General features: G+C 47.5%; 1 gene segment (V, D, J or C); it reads left to right on the forward strand.

Annotated features, from left to right (window-relative positions):
- Window positions 1–20,833: 20,833 nt before the first annotated feature.
- Window positions 20,834–22,575, forward strand: LOC122942318. The segment is given in 2 exon segments: window positions 20,834–21,101; window positions 21,404–22,575. Coding segments are annotated over 2 exon segments (438 nt in total).
- The last annotated feature ends 363 nt before the right edge of the window (window positions 22,576–22,938 follow it).

The following is a 22,938-nucleotide window of genomic DNA, read 5'->3' on the forward strand; positions in this document are numbered from 1 at the left end:
TGGGTATCTCCTGTATATAATTATATTTGTGGTCAAGGCTCCGGGGGAGTGTGGGAAGAAGGTGTGGACGAACACGGTGGGACCTGACTAGGCTGGTGGTGTGGACTTGGCTAGTGGTGTGCCTTTAGCCACGTGACGCGGGTAGCCAAAAAAGGGGGCTAACCCAGGGAGTCTGAGCTGAATGAAGCTGAAAGAGAGGGAGGGTCGGGTGGGGCACTGCACGATGCCGACACCAGAGGAAGGGCGTGAGCCGGCTAAATACCCTACGCCCCTCCCACAAATGCAGGCTGGGAATCCAGCCTGCTATACTTGTGGTCAAGGCTCCGGGGGAGTGTGGGAAGAAGGTGTGGACGAACACGGTGGGACCTGACTAGGCTGGTGGTGTGGACTTGGCTAGTGGTGTGCCTTTAGCCACGTGACGCGGGTAGCCAAAAAAGGGGGCAAAACAAGGATTTTAGGTGGTTTACTGTTGGGAGTTTTACAGGACCAGACTGGAAAAGGCTTTGGCAATTTCGACCCGTGGATGAGGGATGTAGCGGGAAAAGCAGGAAGATTGCCATCGTCCCATCTTCCGTATGACGTGAGCGGGGACACCGTGTTTGGAGGCTGCCGATGCGGCCCCGATTCGGAAGGAGTGTCCGGAAATGGAAGCCGCGTGGAACCCCAGACCCGAAGCTATGGAACGCATATGCTTGATGAACTGCGCGGATGTCAGTGACAGCACGGGAAATGGCAGTAGGGGGCTATCGGGAGTTCTGTCATGGAGAGAGGAGAGCAGCTGACTGAACACGGACACTGGGCACCAAAGATTGCATGAATTAAAGTATTCGATCTGCACCGGTGGACCGACCTGGGAGGTTTTGGAGGAAGGTAGAGAGAAAGTGAAGTGGTCTGAACTATGGTGGAGCTGGCTGATGACTGGTCCTGGGTTCCGGGCTGAGGTGCAGCAGAATTCCCCCGGCCTGAGGAACCCATAGAAGCTGAGGTAGAGAGCGGCTTTGAGGATCAAGCTTCTGAAAGGGCCAAAGGGATTACCATCTAGGGCGGCAGAAATTTTTTGGAATAGTTCCCCTGTGACTGGTTGTCGGGTGGGTATGGAAGGGGAAGAGAGCTTCTGGATGCCTCTCAGAACTGCCTTGACCGCCTGTGAAGAAAAGAAGGAGGCATGATTGGGGTGACTGATCATATGGTGGTGCTGGATGCCTGCTAAATAAAGTCTGATGGTATTATGGGACAGATGGAGTTCCCTGTGGCAGTAAGCCAGGAAGGCCAGGACGAAGGAGACTCTGTCCCTGCCCCCCCTGGGGTGAAGGCGGGCAAAACGCCTGAAGGTGTTCCACCCTGTTAAATAGTTCCGGGCGGAGTTGGCCGAGAGAGACTTGCGTATGAGGCCGTGGGCTGCGGAAATGTATTCTTCTAGTCCATGACCAGGGCTTCGAACCCCGGAGGGTTGATCCCGACTCTCCGTGCTCCCGGCATAACCTGAAAAAACAAATCAAAGTTTAACCGGGACAGAGCATCGGCCGCGGTATTCTTCTTGCCCTCTATGTGCCTGCAGATGACACGAAAGTTATTTGCAAGAGACAGCCAGGTGAGCCTGCGGACCAGACGCATGACCTTGGGGGAGCTGGACCTGCCCCTGGCGAGGATGTCGACCACCGCCTGGTTGTCAGTCATGAAGCACACTGGCCTGTTGCTCCATGACTGCCCCCAAACCAGAGCGGCTGCGACGATGGGATATACCTCGAGCAGGGGGGAGGACCTGGCAGCCTCTTGGTCTGAGGAGACCTGCGCGGGCCAGGGACCCGCGAACCATTGATCCCCGCAGATGGCCCCGAAACCGAGGGAAGCCGCAGCATCGGAGAACACCAGGGGGGAGGCCTCGTCCCACTGAGGAACGAAGAGAGAGATGCCATTCCAGCTGGACAAAAACAGAGACCACATGGCCAGATCCGCCAGCGCATCGCGCCCAAGGTGGATGAGGGTATGTTGATCTGAGGCTGCTGGGAGGAGTCTGAGCAAGCCGGCGGTGAAAGACCTGCCTTGGGGCATGATCCTGGCGGCAAAATTGAAGGACCCCAGAAGAGACTGGAGTTCCAATTTTGACACCGTGCGGGTGCCCACGAGCCTGGCCACAGAGTCCTTTAACTTATTGAGTTTGTCCAGGGGGAGGCTGGCCTCCATCTTGATGGTGTCCAGGGTGATGCCCAGGAAGGTGATCACCCTGGCGGGGCCCTCGACCTTAGCTGGAGCCACTGGAACGTTCAGGCGGCTGAACAGGCTGAGGAGGCTGTCCAACCTGTCCGGGGCGTGTGCGGCCTGCTCGATGAGCAGGAAGTCATCTAGATAATGGATGACCCTCGGGCAGTGGGCATGGTTGACCAAGAGCCAATGGAGCGCTTGGGCGAACTGATCAAAGAGCCAGGGACTGCTCTTTGATCCGAACGTCAAGCGGGTGGCAAAATAATATTTTGCCCTCCATTTGATGCCGTAGAACTTCCACAGGTGAGGCAGGATAGGCAGTAACTTGAAAGCATCCGCGATGTCTGCTTTTGACAGCCACGCTCCTGCCCCGACCTGTAGAATGAGTTCCACGGCCTCGTCCAGGGACGAGTACTGCATGGAGAACTCGTCCGACGGAACCAGAGAGTTTAGGCTGGGGATGCTGGATGCATGAGGAGCAGACAGGTCATAGATTAACCTTTTTTTATTGGATGATTTTTTTGTCACCAGACCTATGGGGCTGACCCGGTACAGGGGGAACGGGGATTCCGCAAAGGGACCGATCATGAACCCTTTCCGCAACTCTGCCTCCAACAGAGCGTCCACCGCCCCGGGATCCGCCATCGAGGAGAGGAGGTTGGGGCACTCATGACTGACCTGCGGAAGGGTGACTAGCCCGGTATGAAAACCCTCCGAGAAACCCTGTGTGAGGAATTGGACAAAACTGGGATCGTGATGTTGTTGGAGGAGGGAAAGTAATAGGTCAACGTTGACCCCGCCTAGTCAGGAGCGCTTTGACGTGCGTTGAGAACAGGAGGACTGGGGATGGGCCCTGAAACAGATGGTGCAGACGTGCAAAGCCTTGCATTTATCATAGCTGCAAAAACCCAGGTTGAAGTTGTTGCAGATCTGATTTTTTCCCAGGAAAGAGATGGGACGACCGAGTTTGTCCATGGTGGGGTTGGGTCTCTGCGCCCCTGAGCTGAATGTGGGCCTGGCCGAGGATGGGTTGGAGACATGGGGGCACCAATCAGACGAATGGAGGACCGATTGGCAGCTGGCACAGGCAGGGGATTTCTGCCCGGCGAAGTGCCTGCAAAAGATCTCCATGTCCAACACCGCCCAGTTGGTGACATGCTGGTGCTGGAGGAAAGCCGCTGCAGCTTTGGCAGAGAAGGACCGGTGGTACTCGTAGAAGGCGGTGCCGCCGTATCTGTAACCCAGCTCGGTGACCTTGTACATGTAGGTATCTAACTCTGCCCTGCGTTGGGGATGAATGGAGCAGACTATGTCCCGGTACAGGCTGAAGGTCAGCAAGAATTCGGGGATGGACAGCTTCTTGTTGAGGCGGACATCCTTGGACCTCAGCACCACGGACACATCACCACAGGCGATTGTCCGGTTCTCGACTGTGTCATGGGTGGAGATAAGAATGGCGGCCAAATTTATGTCCTTTCCAGCCAGGATATCCCGCCTGATGTTTTCTGGCACAAAGAACGCGGGGGCGATGTCCGGAGAGACCAGACTTGTACCTGGGACGTTGGCTTGGGAAGTGGAAGGAACGGCTTCGGGCTCTGGCGGAGGAGGAGGCGTAGCGATCTTGCTCTCGACGGCCTGGAGCCTGGAATCAATGTGCGACATTGACGACGCTAAATTATTGATGGTTGCGTGGAGTTGGGTCAGGGAGAGCTGGATGGTTGACATGGAGACCAATTCTTCGGAGGCTCCGGGAGGTTCGGGAGTGCCGGGAGATTCGGGAAAGAGCAGCCGATATAGTTCTGCCTTCCGTGCAGATGCCGAGTGACGGATCCCCTTCTTCCTCAGCTCGGCGATCATCTTGGGGATGGTCCAATGCCTATAAGATGCGCGGCTGCCTGCCTCGGAGACCGCCGACTCAGGGATGGACATCGAGTCCTCAATGTCCGAGACGTGGGACATGTTGCGTGACGACAAACCGGACCCTGTGGACGGATCTGACGTGACTTGACAACTCCTCGTGCAACCCTTCTGTTTTTTTTTTTTTTTTTTTAAACTTACCTGAAGCCTCCGGAGGTTTGGGGTGGAAAATTGTTTGGGAACCTGGGAGCAATTGCACCAAACTTGGGCAAGTCCTTGAGGAGGGTGAACTTCACACCCTGCGAATCTGAGATTGGTAAGTGGGGAAAAAACAATTTTTATCTGGTACCTGCGGGGAGAGGTACCCCAACATGTGCTGGTAAGACGAAACTTACGTGGTGATGAACGGAAAAGAGGAACCTTGAAGGTGGCAGGCCAGAACGTAAGAAAACGCTGGAACGATACCAGGTGATGGAAGGACAACCTGAAAGAAAAAATACGAAAAACCGAGCGGCCTGAGCGTGTCAGGTGATGGTGAACATGACCTGGCGTGACCGAGCGACCGAAGATCGCCGGGCCCTGAACGCGACCGAGAGCCGAGACGCGTCTGGAGACGAAACCCCAACTGGCTGCCAGTGTGAAATTGACCAAAGTGGCAGGCAGTGAGGAGACATGACCCGTGCGTGATGGCAATGGCGAGCGACAGGCCCCAAAACGAAACAGATGAAGGCGCCTGAGCTGACCGTGATAGGCGCCCCTGTGGGGAGAGAGAAAGATAGAACAGGACAGTGAGAAAGGAAAGTGACTGGAAGTGAGGTGCCGACCCCAAGAATGAAACTGAAAAGATGACCAGGTCACCAACCTGACTGACCAAGACGGGACATGAACCACACGTAACGGAAGGGAGGACATGACGAAGGATTGACCAGTAAGAGGCCATGACGAGGACCTGAACGTGTCAGGCAGAAAAACCCAGAACAGAGAACCCGAACGTATCAGGCGGACGGACATGAAAAAAACGGAAACCTGAACGTATCAGGCAGACAGACACGAAGACGGAAACCTGAACGTATCAGGCAGACGGACACGAAGACGGAAACCTGAACGTATCAGGCAGACGGACATGAAAAACGGAATCCTGAACGTATCAGGCAGACAGACACGAAGACGGAATCCTGAACGTATCAGGTGGACGGACATGCAGACGGGAACCTGGATGTGTCGGGCAAACAGGCACGAAACGGAACCTGAGCGTGTCAGGCTGAAGGCCCACCGAATGACCTGAACGTATCGGTCAGGAGCGTGTGGAGGCCATCCTGGATACTCGGAGACCTTGACCTATGAAGAAAACAGACCCCGGACATGCCAGGCAACCGGACCTATGACGGAACTGGACGTATCAGGAGATTGGGACAGGCAATGAGCCTGGACGTGACAGGCGATAGGACATGAAGAGAAACGTGTTGGTGCAAGACAGGAAGAGAAAAACCACATGGATGTGCCTGGAAGGATAGAAGATGGCGGCAGGGTGAACTGGAACAGGAGCGGGCATTTCCCTTGCCCGTGCCCGGTGCCCGTGCCGACCGGCCACGGCATCCCCGCGAGGTGCCTGCCCAGTTTGTTCTAACCTGGACGTGTGACCCTGCGTGGAAAAACACCTGTGGGAGACGCCGTGGCGGAGGACCCGGGAGTGAGCGATGGTGTGCCTCCCGTATTGGAGCACGGTGTGATGGAATAAGGTGCCCCCCATGTGCCCCCATGATGGAGCCCAGGGAACGCTGGTGAAGGAAGGCACTTCTCGTGGTTGGTGTGAGTTTGCTGCCGATGCGCTCCAGCATGGAACGCACCGGGAAGGCAGTGGAGCTTCCGGGACTGCGCCTGCCGATGCGTTCCACCGTGGAACGCATCGGGGAGGTAATGGATGAAGCGGGGCATGGTGCGTGGGCGAGCGCTGCAGTGAGGAGGCGCTGATGGTGGCAGCGGAGCCGGGGGTGCCCCCCTGATGGAGCCCAGGGAACGCTGGTGGGGGAGGCACCTTTCATGATTAGTGCCCGTTTGGCTGCCGATGCGTTCCAGCGTGGAACGCATCGGGAAGGCAGTGGAGCTTCCGGGACTGGGCCTGCCGATGCGTTCCAGCGTGGAACGCATCGGGAAGGCAGTGGAGCTTCCGGGACTGGGGCTGGCGATGCGTTCCACCGTGGAACGCATCGGGGAAGTGGTGGATGGTGCGGGGCATGGTGCGCGGGCGAGCGTTGCCGCAGGGAGACGCGCTGATGGTGGAGCCGGGGCCGGAGGTGGCGCCGGGAGATGTGGCGTGGCGGGGAAGCAGCTGAAGGCACTTACCACAGGCGAGACCGCCGCACAGGAGACGCGTAGCCTCTGCCTCGTCGCCCAAGCCGGAACCGGAAGTCGCACTCGGATGACGTCGCCGTCATCCGAGAAGCACTGCACGATGCCGACACCAGAGGAAGGGCGTGAGCCGGCTAAATACTCTACGCCCCTCCCACAAATGCAGGCTGGGAATCCAGCCTGCTATACATGTACAGCTGGTATAACCCGGGCATCTCCTGTATATAATTATATATGTACAGCTGGTATAAGTTATACATCTTCTTGTATATAGTGATATGGACCATGCTGGTATAACCTGGGCATCTCCTGTATATAATTATATATGTACAGCTGGTATAACCTGGGCATCTCCTGTATATAATTATATATGTACAGCTGGTATAACCTGGGCATCTCCTGTATATAATTATATATGTACAGCTGGTATAAGTTATACATCTTCTTGTATATAGTGATATGGACCATGCTGGTATAACCTGGGCATCTCCTGTATATAATTATATATGTACAGCTGGTATAAGTTATACATCTTCTTGTATATAGTGATATGGACCATGCTGGTATAACCTGGGTATCTCCTGTATATAATTATATATGTACAGCTGGTATAAGTTATACATCTTCTTGTATATAGTGATATGGACCATGCTGGTATAACCCGGGTATCTCCTGTATATAATGATATATGTACAGCTGGCATAAGTTATACATCTTCTCGTATATAGTGATATGGACCATGCTGGTATAACCTGGGTATCTCCTGTATATAATTATAGATGTACAGCTGGTATAAGTTATACATCTTCCTGTATATAGTGATATGGACCATGCTGGTATAACCTGGGCATCTCCTGTATATAATTATATATGTACAGCTGGTATAAGTTATACATCTTCTCGTATATAGTGATATGGGCCATGCTGGTATAGCCTGGGCATCTCCTGTATATAATTATATATGTACAGCTGGTATAAGTTATACATCTTCTTGTATATAGTGATATGGACCATGCTGGTATAACCTGGGCATCTCCTGTATATAATTATATATGTACAGCTGGTATAAGTTATACATCTTCCTGTATATAGTGATATGGACCATGCTGGTATAACCTGGGCATCTCCTGTATATAATTATATATGTACAGCTGGTATAAGTTATACATCTTCTCGTATATAGTGATATGGGCCATGCTGGTATAGCCTGGGCATCTCCTGTATATAATTATATATGTACAGCTGGTATAAGTTATACATCTTCCTGTATATAGTGATATGGACCATGCTGGTATAACCTGGGTATCTCCTGTATATAATTATATATGTACAGCTGGTATAAGTTATACATCTTCCTGTATATAGTGATATGGACCATGCTGGTATAACCTGGGCATCTCCTGTATATAATTATATATGTACAGCTGGTATAAGTTATACATCTTCTCGTATATAGTGATATGGGCCATGCTGGTATAACCTGGGTATCTCCTGTATATAATTATATATGTACAGCTGGTATAAGTTATACATCTTCTTGTATATAGTGATATGGACCATGCTGGTATAACCTGGGCATCTCCTGTATATAATTATATATGTACAGCTGGTATAACCTGGGCATCTCCTGTATATAATTATATATGTACAGCTGGTATAAGTTATACATCTTCTCGTATATAGTGATATGGGCCATGCTGGTATAACCTGGGCATCTCCTGTATATAATTATATACAGTATGTACAGCTGGTATAAGTTATACATCTTCCTGTATATAGTGATATGGACCACGCTGGTATAACCTGGGCATCTCCTGTATATAATTATATATGTACAGCTGGTATAAGTTATACATCTTCTTGTATATAATGATATGGACCATGCTGGTATAACCTGGGCATCTCCTGTATATAATTATATATGTACAGCTGGTATAAGTTATACATCTTCCTGTATATAGTGATATGGACCATGCTGGTATAACCTGGGCATCTCCTGTATATAATTATATATGTACAGCCGGTATAAGTTATACATCTTCCTGTATATAGTGATATGGAGCCCTTTATCTCGTTGAATAGTCCAGTGATGCATTTTATACAATATAACACTTTCTGTAATACTGTAACACTGAGCGGTCGCTGTATTCTCTTATCTGTGTGATCAGTGCTGAGTATATCAGGAGTTGTATGTAGAACAAAGAGTTTCTTATAAAGTACATGACCAGTAAGCGAGGTAAGTACAGACCAGCACCAAACCAGATCCTGTTATGCAGATTTATGGATAGTGATTGCAGATTGTAGACTGAGATCTTCTTTCAGCACCACGGATGAGGACGGGGCTACAATCCAGCACGTCTCTCATGTCAGGACGCTGGGGCTGTTTTTCTTCGCACTTTTTGCACCATTTTACTCTTGCAGGCTTTTTCTTCCTTTTGGAAAGCTGTGACACTGTCACATAACTGAAGAGACAAGCAGGGGATATCTACTTTAGCTGACAAACCAATGTATTTGTTCTAAATAGGTTTTCAAAGTTGTATTTTTCCACTAGCCATACAGAGGGATATAGTTAAAATAATAATTATAATTTAAAAAAACTTTAATTCAGTTTACCGAGCCCCTCCGATCCAGTGGCTGGATCCCCTCTGCCTGGCTGCTGCAGTAGCCTATTGTGTTGACTGCAGCTGTAACGTCCCATAGAAAACGCAAGCCTATTCTTGGCCTGTATGGAAGAACACTGAGGCCAGTGATTGGTTGCATCAATATGTAGGATGTCACTGCTGCGGGCAGAACAAGTCACTGCTGCAGCCCAGGGGAGAAGATTGTGCACCTGAGGGTACAAAGGAAGGTTAGTTAATGTTTTGTTTTTTTAAACATTGTTATTGAGGCAATGTAGGACATGGACATACATAGCAGGTACAATATACTCAAGAGCTTACAATAAATCCGATAAAAAAGTAGGCTGCAGACATACCTTATATGTTACAACATTGCGCTTGAAGTAGCAGCTGGAAGAGAGCAGACACTGCTCCGGTCCTCTCCGCTGCTCTTTGTTTTTCTGGCTGCAGTGGTGACAATCTGTGCAAACAGGTCTCTGCTGCAGACAATCACTGGCCTCGGCAGAGATGTCCCGTGCTCTGCTCGGGCCAGTGTTTTGCTGCAGCAGTGATCTGTGTGCATGGATTGTCACTGCTGCAGCCAGGAAAACTACGTCATCAACAAGATGATGAGTTAAGCACTGGAAGAAGTAGGGGAGAAAATGGGTGAGTGTCCTTTCAATTATTATTTTAGGCCTTTTACAGGTTGCTCGAGTTTTTTTTATAGCTCAGACAACCCTTTTGACCGGTCACCCCCCAATTCCTGTTTCTATATGTGGAAAACAGTTACTGCCACCTTGGGGGTTTGAGCATTTTTGACCCTGTGGTAAATAAAGGTATCAATGTCATGTAATGTAATGTGCCCTGAACTCAACTCACACCACTGTCCTTACCTACTTGTATGATTGGTCCTAAATAGTGGCCCCCAACTGGACGACAGTCACTAGCCTAAGTGCATGGGACCTAAACTGAGTAAAAGGTTAGTCAGACAAAACAGGTCAAAACTTAAAGGGTTTGTCTCATCTCAGACAATGGGGGCATATCACTAGGATATGCCCCCATTGTCTTATAGGTGTGGGTCCCACCGCTGGGACCTGGACCTATATCGAGAACAAGGCCCTGAAAATGGTGGAGGACACACTGTGCATGTTCAGCCATCCTCCATTCATTTTCTATGGGGCCGCCGCAAATAGCTGAGCACTGGTTCGGCTATTTCCATCAGGCCCATAGAAGTGAATGGGAGCGGTGGCCGGTCATGTGTGGTGCACTCTCATTCACTTCTATGGGGAGCCAGCTTGGTGGTGGCCGGACCGGAGTCCTCCAGACACCACTTTGCAGGACTCTGTTCCCAATCCAGGTGCGGGTCTCAGCGGTGGGACCCACACCTATAAGACAATGGGGGCATATCCTAGCGATTTTCCCCCATTGTCTGAGATGAGAAAACCCCTTTTAGAGTAACGTCACATAACTAAAGGAGAGATAACACAGAGAGTCAAATACCAAGCAGGGTCAAAACTAGGAGGTACCTTCAGAGGTAAAGTCTGCAGAACGGAGGGAGGCAGAACCTCAGAGATCCAGAAAGCATACAACAAATCTTCCGCTGACAAGTGGCCATCGATGCTCCTCGATAGGCTGAACAGACCCTATCTCCGCTGGATATTTTGCCATGTAATGGAGTGATGCCGCATAGAGAGGCAGGACTAACCGCCGGGGTGCGGAGAGGTAAATACATCACAATCAGAAAGTGATTCAACCCTTCCTACCGTACCCATCATCAGACCTTCAAATTGTGCTATATTCTTTACATCTCAACTTAGAGAAACTTAAGAGAAAAAGGGTTAAGAGGGTCTATGTCCAGTCTATTGATGAACTAAACATATGTTATACAGGACGTTACGACGCAAAACAAATAAAGTTTATTAATCACTAATTTTAAAAAATACACATAGGGGTGTTTGACCTACACAACAAAATATGACAGGCTGATTGAAAGGTCACATGTAGCTCACACTGATCATACAGGTTGAGCTTTGTTTTATTAACACCTGTTGCCTTAGGTGAACCTATACGTGTAGAGACCTACAGGCAAGAGGATTGTATAGGGCACTAGTTGTGAATCACGTCACTGTGCCGAAAAACAACCTCAGGGCAAAGCTCAAGTATCCAGTGCCTGACTCAAAAGAAGCGGCAGGCTAAAACTGGATTCACTAATATCACCTAGAGGATGGCCGTGCACCTAGCCTTCCGCCAGGGACTATAAAGCATGGGTGCCACACACCATGCCAGTATATGAAGGACACTTATGTGGCTTAGGTGGTTTTACGGAACAGTGACACGATTCACAACTAGTGCCCTATACAATCCTCTTGCCTGTAGGTCTCTACACATATAGGTTCACCTAAGGCAACAGGTGTTAATAAAACAAAGCTCAACCTGTATGATCAGTGTGACCTTTCAATCAGCCTGTCATATTATATTGTGTAGGTCATACACCCCTATGTGTATTTTTTAAAATGAGTGATTAATAAACTTTATTTGTTTTGCGTCGTAACGTCCTGTATTACATATGTTTATATTCTTCACATCCCCCAGGGAAGCTGCTCTGGAGTTGCAGAAAGTCCTAACCTGCAAGTATTGATGATATTGGCTAGTCTCCAACTGGAACTTGTCCTTTGCCTCCTGCCAATAACAGGTTTTCTCTAGCAAATTTAAAATATCCCCTAATGATGAAAAAAATCTTTGTCGCTTTCCATTGACCAAAGAGTTTATGATTTTTGCTGGTAAAGACCACAGGGGCATAAAATTGGATATTTAAATTGTCTGCTTCCATAATTTGCATATTGTTTTCAATGTGGTTAAGGTATCTTGTAGAAATGTGCCATGGTTTGGCCTAATTTGGTGTGCAGAAATCTTCCGAGATCTTGGGGTTTGTTATCGAACCTTAATCGGGTTCCACTGATTATCATGTGAAATTGAAATTAGTAGAAAGTTATCGAGCTTGGATTGGAGAATAATTTGAGACACAAAAAGTATGTGTCCAACAAGATCATTCCACTTTAATGAAACAGTGTATAAGATTATATAATACTTACAGATAAATGCCAAACTTCGTAACCATAAACATAACATTTGACATTTACACTGATTGGTATAGAAGAGGGATGATCCCTTGTACTCCCCTTATGCTTATCTATGTTGTCTCCATGTTCACTCTTTGGCTGCATGCCCCCAGAAGTGGCACGCTTCTCTAGATAGTCTGTAGAGCTTCTGCAGACTATCTCTAGGCCAAAGAAAAATATAATTCTTAGAAAGAAGTTAATGCAGACAAAACATATACAGGTGAAACTCGAAGAATTAGAATATCCTGCAAAAGTTCATTTATTTCAGTAATGCAACTTAAAATTTGAATATTGTGAAAAGGTTCAATATTCTCGGCTCAAAGTGTCGCCCTCCAGTCAACTAATTAATCCGTACCCCCTGAGCAAAGGGGACCTGAGATTGTGACTTTGGGGGTTTCATAAGCTATAAGCCATAATCATCCAAATTATAACAAATAAAGGCTTGAAATATCTCGCTTTGCCTGTAATGAGTCTCATATGTTAGTTTCACCTTTTAAGTTGCATTACTGAAATAAATGAACTTTGCACAATATTCTAATTTTTCGCGTTTCACCTGTGATATAATGCACTTTTAACATTGTTGCACTCACAGGGTTCAACCATGGATTTTTCAAGACCTACGTTGGAAAAATGTGAGGCGTTCCAAAATCAGTCCCTATCTTGGTTATATCGCCTTATACTGGACAACCGAAGGCAACGTTCCCATTTTCATGTACGCAATAGGAGGGCGTTTACAGAAAAGCAACAACAAAGGCCGATAGTAATCAACGTACAGGGATGTGATACCGTAAAAGTGGCATTGTTTGCCGTGGGCGCTGTAGCCGTGTGAAACAAATCATTTTTAAGAGGTGCCCCCTCCCTAATGAAGAGAGCGGCAGATTCATCCACCTGTCCGGTTCCTGGATTATCTTCTGAGTGGGGTATAGTTTTTCAATTTATAAAGGGATGATAGGAACTCTCTATCTTATGCCTAGGTAGGTGATATATAATGTGACACTATTTCAACTGATCCTCTCAAAAGTGGAGCCCCCGCCCTGTAAATGCAGAAGCTGGCATTAAGGGACGTTCATTTATTAACCCATGAAGGAACCAAAATGTCTCTAGGATCCCATCCAAGTAGTCTCCCAGAAAATCCATGAAGAGGAGCATATCATTTGCAAAACAAGTCAGTTTGATTTCTTTCTTCCTACCATTATCACATGAACTTGACAAGAATGGCAGCCTAGTTGTGCAAGAATGGGGGAGGAGGTTGTCACACCTCCCCATTCTGTGGGACCTGCAAAGTAAAGCTTACTTATCTGCTTCCTGGTGCCGGCACCTCGCTCCCTCTCTTGCAGGCCTGTGACGCTGTGATTGGCTGCGGCGATGTCAAACCAGATGTTGACATCATCCCTGGAGCCCAGAGGAGCATCTCAGGCCGGCAAGAGAAGGAGCACCAGGAAGCAGGCAAGGCAAGTAAGCTTCCCTTGACAATAGTTGGACATGGCAATTGGAGCAGAGGTGCAGACAGGAAATTGTCAGGACCAGGCTAAAGGTCTGGACCAGTTAATCTTGCAGAAGGTGGGCACTTCTTCACCTGAGGGTCAGCCCCCCACAGAAGTCCTGCTGATGAAACAAATGGATTTGTTATAATGGATTCGCTCGTCTCTACTTTTGTTTGTGAGTCATTTTCCGATCGCTCCATGAGCAGATCTGCCCTGGACTTTTCCCTAATGATTATAATAGGTATGGCGGGCGTGCACTTAGTCACCGTGACTTGGCAAGATGATATCTGCAGCTATTGGTTAATATAAATATTGTGGATAAGATGAAACATTGATACTCAGGTTACATTGTAATAAAAGAAGAAGAATGTTGTATTATAAGATTTATCAGAACCAGCCGGGGGTGGAATGGGAACACAAAGTGACCCTGGAAAAAACTAAAAATAGGCCCATGTCTTCAACCGGTGCAAACTGACAGGAGGTGAGGCCAACGCATGTAGGTGGGGGAGGAATTGGGTCAGCAATACAATAGTGCGGTTCACACTTACAGTATGTACCCGACCCTGTTGGGTATCTAAGTACCTGATGTTCCCACCATTAATTAATGCTAGGAGCGTCAGGTTGTAATATACGTACCCCAATGGCGGCTGTGAGGAGGGGTCAGGTGGCCCCCTGGACATCGGCCAACTGGGAAGTTTTCCTGTAGGGTTTACGGACAGTCCGCCACGGGTGATGTCCTATAGCCAGATATTGTCTTACAAATTATAGTCCCTGCAGCGTCAATGTTATAGAACAGGCAGGACTACTTACTGTATATAGAGCATTAAGCAGAGTACGGTAGATACCCTGATAACATTTTTAGACAGTTTTTGTGCAACTTCAGCCAACACAAAACTGCCATATAGTGGCAAGATATTACTACCTGTTACATCTTCCCTAGTAGTGAATCCTTAAAGAGGTTGTCCAAGATATTTTTTTATGAAGGCAAACTGCCAAGAAAAGTAAATCTCACCTTCCCAGTCCCCTCCGATCCAGCACCACCGATCCTTCCTCTTCCCTGAGCTGTAGCCACTGACCTCAGCAGTTAACAGCACGAGACCACTGAGGCCAGCAGTGTAAGGGACGTCAACCACAACAACACATTACTGGATTACAACCCAAGGAAGAAGAAGGCGTAGCGGCACCGGATTGGGGTGGCTTGGATGATTAAAGAGCCTCTGTCAGCAGATTTGTACCTATGACACTGGCTGACCTGTTTACTTGGCAGCTGAAGACATCTGTCTTGGTCCCATGTTCCTATGTGCCCGTATTGCTGAGAAAAATTATGTTTTGTTATATGCAAATGAGCCTCTAGGAGCAACGGGGGCGTTACCATTACACCTAGAGGCTCTGCTCTCTCTGCAATTACTGAACGCTCTCCACTTTAATTGATAGGACCAGGGGTTATGATGTTTGTCCTTGTCAATGAAAGTGCATTGGGCACGGCAGTTGCAGAGAGACCTGAGCCTCTAGGTGTAACGGTAACGCCCCTGTTGGTCCTAGAGGCTCATTTGAATATAATAAAACATCATTTTTCTCAGCAATGCGGGCACATATGAACATGGGACCAACACATGCCTTCAGCTGCCGAGCGCACATGGAACAGGTCAGCCAGTGTCATAGGGACAAAACTGCTGACAGATGCCCTTAAACATTCCAAGTCACTCCGATCCGGTGCCACCACGCCTTCTTCTTCCTTGGGCTTTAATTTAAAGGGAATGTGTCATCAGAAAATGACCTATTGTTTAAGTTAAACATATTTTTTTAGAATCTTTATTTCTTTTATTTTTCATGCCACTATCAATATTTTTAAAAATAATTATAATTTTTTGTCAATTTTCCATCGGCCATTATGATCACAGGCCGGATGACAATGACAGTTACAATCCTAGTATAGATAACATAAGATCCACCATTCACAATAGGTGATGGTCCCCTCTTATCTACTCTCTCCTGCGCAGGGTACACAGCATGCCCACAACACTCACATAGAAATCCATGAGGTCAGCTCCGGTCTGCGCAGGGTACACAGCATGCCCACAACACTCACATAGAAATCCATGAGGTCAGCTCCGGTCTGCGCGGGGTACACAGCATGCCCACAAACCTCACATAGAAATCCATGAGGTCGGCTCCGGTCTGCGCAGGGTACAGAGCATGCCCACAACACTCACATAGAAATCCATGAGGTCGGCTCTGGTCTGCGCGGGGTACACAGCATGCCCACAAACCTCACATAGAAATCCATGAGGTCGGCTCCGGTCTGCGCAGGGTACAGAGCATGCCCACAACACTCACATAGAAATCCATTAGATCGGCTCTGGTCTGTGCGGGGTACACAGCATGCCCACAACACTCACATAGAAATCCATGAGGTCTGCTCCGGTCTGCGCAGGGTACAGAGCATGCCCACAACACTCACATAGAAATCCATGAGGTCGGCTCCGGTCTGCGCGGGGTACACAGCATGCCCACAAACCTCACATAGAAATCCATGAGGTCGGCTCCGGTCTGCGCAGGGTACAGAGCATGCCCACAACACTCACATAGAAATCCATTAGATCGGCTCTGGTCTGTGCGGGGTACACAGCATGCCCACAACACTCACATAGAAATCCATGAGGTCGGCTCTGGTCTGCGCAGGGTACAGAGCATGCCCACAACACTCACATAGAAATCCATGAGGTCTGCTCCGGTCTGCGCAGGGTACAGAGCATGCCCACAACACTCACATAGAAATCCATGAGGTCTGCTCCGGTCTGCGCAGGGTACAGAGCATGCCCACAACACTCACATAGAAATCCATGAGGTCTGCTCCGGTCTGCGCAGGGTACAGAGCATGCCCACAACACTCACATAGAAATCCATGAGGTCGGCTCCGGTCTGTGCGGGGTACACAGCATGCCCACAACACTCACATAGAAATCCATTAGATCGGCTCTGGTCTGGGCGGTGTACACGGCATGCCCACAACACTCACATAGAAATCCATGAGGTCTGCTCCGGTCTGCGCAGGGTACAGAGCATGCCCACAACACTCACATAGAAATCCATGAGGTCGGCTCTGGTCTGTGCGGGGTACAGAGCATGCCCACAACACTCACATAGAAATCCATGAGGTCTGCTCCGGTCTGCGCAGGGTACAGAGCATGCCCACAACACTCACATAGAAATCCATGAGGTCGGCTCCGGTCTGTGCGGGGTACACAGCATGCCCACAACACTCACATAGAAATCCATGAGGTCGGCTCCGGTCCATTGTGTCTATGTGCCATGAGGCTGCTGTAAAGCACATGTCTACACGGGAAGTCTTTATTCTTAGGCATAATGGCCATTGTGAGAACTGCACAGTTTAACTTTTTTTCTTTTAACCATAATGACTTAAAAAAAATTGCTCTCATGATGTCTCCTCAGGAAATGGGAAGGGTTGCATGGGAGGAGGGGGGTTGCAGAGAAGTTGCTGGGGCCCATTCAAAAATTTGCTGTGGGGCCCAGTCATTTCTATTTACGCCACTGGCCAAAGTTATGTTGAGGCGCAGACAAAGTAGACACCCTGGTCAGGAGTGGAACCCAGAATATGGACACCATCAAGGACCTGGAGGTGGAATGTGGTCACTGGACTAAATGAGGCTGCAGCATCAGAACATGGACATGGTCAACAGGACGTGGCAGACAGGATCGGTGTCTGTATCAGTCATATCTTATAATATGGAGATATGGAGTCTGCCGAAAGGCAAACCTCACAGATTCAAGGCGCCATCTAGTGGTTGCTATCGATATAAAAGGATTAGCAAAATTCCTAAAAGAAAGGGAAAGTGTCGTCAAAACTGAAAATATCTATGAAAATTATATAAAAACATTAAATATATAAAATAATATTCTCTGGTATAAAACATCTGTTTTAATAATTATTGACCATCCAGGGAGCAATGACCTCCAAACATGAATCTTCATTAATTTTGTTCCAACCAGGAACACCCCAAAAAGCATTACAGCACCTACCTTTTGGCCTCAGGGTTGTAAGTGACCCTCCGGTCCTGTTGCCCCATGCAGACGGGCTCTCCTTGCTGGATCCCCCTGATGCGGAGGGTTAGATAAGTGGAGGGCTCTGTGATGGAGCCTATCCTGGGGCTTTCTCCAGCTGTTGCAGAACTACAACTCCCAGCAGTTCAGCGCCATTACTGTACAGCGCGACGCTGGACGCTATGGGGAAGATAAATGTAAAGTAGAATTGGCTTAGTTTCCCACAACAACCAATCAGATTCCCCCATTTATTATTCAGAGCTGCTTTAGACAATCAAAGGTGAGATCTGATTGGTTGCTATGGGAAACTGAGCCAGTTCTGCTTTACACCAGTTTTGATAAATCTCCCGCTATGTCCGTAGTGCGGCCGCTCTAATGTGTATGGGATGTGAGCAGAGCGAGAACGCTGCACAGCCGGCAGGACGCGCCTCGCCCATACATGTGCCGGATGAGGAAATACCGCCTTTCTATCCGGAAGCCGAGACCCAGATGTGAACAGCGCCCTGTCTGCGTCTCTGTGCGGGCTTTATAGTTTCCTGTGAATGAGAACATTTCCTGAGACTGAAAATCTTCATTCTGCATCTTCTCCAGACATGACTGCCGCCGTGATCATAGTCTGCGCGCTGGGATATCTGAGAGGTGAGGAAAATATCTATCTCATATATCTATTATCTATCTATCTATCTCGTATCTATCTATAGTATCTATCTATCTATCTATCTCTTATCTATCTATCTATCTCGTATCTATCTATAGTATCTATCTATCTATCTATCTATCTATCTATCTATCTATCTATCATCTATCTATCTATCTATCTATCTATCTATCTCCTATCTATCCATCTATCTATCTATCTAATATCTATCTATTTCCTATCTCTCTCTCTGTGTGTCTATTATCTATCTATCTATCTATCTATCTATCTATCTATCTCATATCTATCTATCTCGTATCTATCTATCTATCTATCTATCTATCTATCTATCTATCTATCTATCTATCCTTTTATTTTGAGGACAAGAAGTTCTGTCATGTATTATTTTAACCTCTTAATATCCTTCCTTTCGGAGTAGACTTTTGTCTTGGTGACCCAGTGGTTCAGGTCCCCCCTTATAGGACATCAGTGGTGGGCGGTGATGAGAACCTGACCTGTGTCCATCTGGACACCTCCTTCCCTGTAAAGCTCTGGTACCGGCAGACAGGCCGCGGTCAGCCATTAGTCCTCATAGGCTACAGATACCGACAGAATCCTCCGGAGATGGAAAGCGCATTCACCGGGGGGAGAGTGACAATCCTGGGTGACACTGATACCAAAAGTATCCTGAGAATATCTGATGTCTCCGGTGAAGACAGTGCCACCTACTACTGCGCCAGCAGCGCTCACAGTGCTCCAGCCTGCCAGGAAGGCTGTGAACAACTGCTGGGGGGAGGGGGGCCCATGTGACTGCTAGGGGGCCCATGGCCCTGCACTGAACAATATACTTTCATAGCACTTCCCTGCTGTTACCACTAGAGGGAGCCCACTGCATACAGATTATTATAGCCCCAATCATTCCATACTAGCTATGGTGTATAAATCTGTATGTAGGGAGCTCCGCCAGAGGTGGATATGTTGTATATATTGTATCAATCTCTGTTTATGCCACATGAATTTGGGGATTATAATTAAAAATGTTGCCAATTTATGCATCTACGTGTGAAAATGTCTCCCAGGACAATATTAAGACACCCGGGTCTTCTTGCAAAACTGCTTCAGTGAACCTCTTAGGGCATGTTCAGACAGCTGCACTGTTTACATCAATCAGCGTAAATTCCACCTTCCATTGTCTTCAATACCAGGGGGATATATCCATGTTGTGGTACAAATGTGCCGTGTGCCTTCCTGATATGGATTCCAAAGGGTGTGCCAAGGTTTTAATATTGATGGTCTATCTTCGGGAATGACCATCAGTTTTTGATCAGCAGGGGTCCAACACCCCACCCCACCATCAATATTCTGCTCTGCAGCAGCTCCGGAGCCAAACTACACTGGATGGAGTTGGTTACGGCTCCCATTGAAGTGAATGGTAGCAGCGCTGCAGTAACCAAGACACGATGGACGGAGCTGCGCAGTTCTCACTCTTGCAGACGCTGCAGATTGGCAGTGGTGCAGAGCGTTGGACCCTCACTGATCCTAGAAATGAGTGAATTAATTTTAAAGAATCTAAATTTGACTCAAATAAAAAAAAAAAAAGATACGTTTTTGGGGAATCAGAATTTCTTGAGATTCAGTTAAAGGGGTTATCCCACTTCGCATTTTGATTGAAGTCTTCTCCCGGCCGCACCGCGCTCTGGACTGAATGTGCACGCCGCTGCGCATGCACCATGGTGACTTATTCCTGGCCAGTATAGTACAGAGCCGGCATGCGCGTTCGCTGCTCTGTACTATTCTGGCCAGGAAGAATTCACCATTGCGCATGCGCGGTGGCGTGCGCGTTCAGGACAGCGAGCGACCCGGCCGGGAGAAAAGAAGGAGTCTTCTGCGCAAGCGCGGCCACCTGGATTCCGGAGAAGATCGGTGGCCGTAACCAGGGGAGACCGAATGACAACAATGAGGTAAGTGGGGATGAATTTTCTCCTAAACGGTGGGAATTGGTTAATCAATATATTTGCAAAAATGATCACTGTCAAATCATTAACAGATTTTCCAGTGATCATTATGATGGAATACCCCTCTAAGGGGAAAGATAGAAAGACCCAAAATAAATGTTAGAAAATTTGCTAATTTGAGACCCCTCCTGAAGAGAGGCTATCAAAATAAAAATCCTGGAATACCCATATAATACTCTAATCCAGGGATCTCAAACTGCGGCCCTCCAGCTGTTGCAAAACTACAACTCCCAGCATGCCCGGACAGCCTACAGGTATCAGCCTACAGCAGGGCATTGTGGGAGTTGTCGTTTTGCAACAGCTGGAGAGCCGCAGTTTGAGATGCCTGCGGTCTAATCTCTACCCAATACCCATATAATACTCTAATCTCTACCCAATACCCATATAATACTCTAATCTCTACCCAATACCCATATAATACTCTAATCTCTACCTAATACCCATATAATACTCTAATCTCTACCCAATACCCATATAATACTCTAATCTCTACCTAATACCCATATAATACTCTAATCTATACCCAATACCCATATAATACTCTAATCTCTACCTTCTACTTATATTTTTGACAACCAGTATTTATCATTGCTTTTCATTGCTTCTGCAGTCACTTGGATCGTTGACTTGAGGGGGGGGGGGGGTTGCTATTTCACATGACTTTCAACGTAGTTCATTAGTTACTATCATTCACAGTTCAAGATGTGTTAGTCATTAACTGTGTTACTTCAAGATGCTACAAGACCTGCACGTCCCGATTCTCTTTTCCTGCCTGTACTGTAAGTGCTTCCTGTGTCCTCATATCTATTGCCCCAGATATAACATATTTGTATTGTCCTGATGTTACAGTCATGTCTTTCACTGTATCATATGATGTGTTTGACAAGGTAATTGCTGTATAGTTACAATGTATCCATGTTTATTTATGTAAACAAATCTGTTGCTGTTGAATACGTAACAGGTCATTCATTTGGGGCAGTGTGTCCTCAGCTTGGCTATAAACCCTACACACACATTCTACAAAAATCTCAGATTTGGACCCGCTATATTGACGATGTACTAAAATGTGTTCTCTTACCAGTGGTCATCCAAGCTGCAGATGTGATTCAGGATCCAACATTTATAGTGTCTTCTCCTATGAAAAATATCTCTGTGACCTGCAAGCACGATGACAGCAACAAATACACAAAAAGTTGGTACCGACAAGAAAAGACGAAAGGGCTCATCCTTATGGGCTACACAAACTATGAAGGAAAAGCTTCAATGGAGCCTGGGTTCACTGACAGTAGAATAGAAATGAAACCTGAAAGCAGCCAAAAAAGTATCCTGACCATCACTGAAGTCTCTGCCCAAGACACCGCAGTTTATTTTTGTGCCAGCAGTGCCAGCAGTGCACACAGCAAGATAATCATGGAGAAAGAGTGTCTAAAACCGGGAAGCTCTGACTCCTCCCTGACATACAAGCCGTTATAAACCACAGCTAGGCCTGAGATCGCATCCTAATTCCTGGTAATGTAGAAGCAATGCATTCATAAGTAATAAAACCATCGACCGCAAGCATCCATTGGCATGCAAAGCATACAGCTGCGGGATAGATATTTCTATAAAGGGGCTTAGAACATCTTGTATTCTTGAAAGTGTACACTAGAGGGAGCTATGTGTATCATAATGCACATGGAAGAAGAATGAACTGAAAGCTACATTATGTCAGTCACCGTTTCCAAAATCGCTTCCAATCTCATTTTTTTCAAAGATGCTTTACAGCAGCCGGGGGGCATTAAACATGAGGTTCTGCAGCAGCTATTGTGAAAGACTGTAAGTTGCTTCAGAATTTGCACTCCATAAGGCACATGGCTCGAGCCGCTGACATAAAGGTCTGATGTGATTTACTGTAGATAACGGAAAGGACATTATCCGTCAACACTGTCGGATTGAAATGCGCTAAATCTCTATAAGTATGCAATGTTTTGCTGAGGGGATCGACTGTTATAGAAAAAAAAATCACAGGAAGCGAACAACATAAAAACAACAAGAAAGGGGTAGAAATCCTCCAAAGCTACGAACCTGGAGCCTTAGAGTGAAATATATTACCAGGAATGAGGCGGTCCTCAAACATGTAATCACCATATCCATGAGATAGATATTAAATAGATCTGAGATAGAGAGATAGACATGAGATAGATAGATAGATAGATAGATAGATAGATAATTAGAGATAGATAGATAAATATGAGATAAAGAGATAGATACTGTAATAGATAATAGAAGATGGAGGGGCTCAGCTATAGTAGGAGCAGGAGAAGCGGCCTGCCCGGCAGAAGGACGGAAAGACGATGCTAAATGGTGAAGTGCACGGCACTCCTAGTAAATACATTTTGGTGGGTGCCCACCTCCCGAGTGATGAAGGATGAAGACAATAGGATGGTTTATTTCAGACTGCAATGACTTGCACCAGGGGCGTACAAAGAAATCATTGGGCCCCATAGCAAGAATTTAGATTGGGCCCCCATGCCCGTTCCTAGCCCCTCCCACTATGCGCCCTGGCTCCTCTCACTGCCCTCCCTGACTTCTCCCCCGCCCCCACCTCGTGCAGTACTCACGCCGGAACCCAACAGA

The sequence above is a fragment of the Bufo gargarizans genome, chromosome 6, assembly GCF_014858855.1.
Source record: "Bufo gargarizans isolate SCDJY-AF-19 chromosome 6, ASM1485885v1, whole genome shotgun sequence".
NCBI classification, from domain to species: Eukaryota; Metazoa; Chordata; class Amphibia; order Anura; family Bufonidae; genus Bufo; species Bufo gargarizans.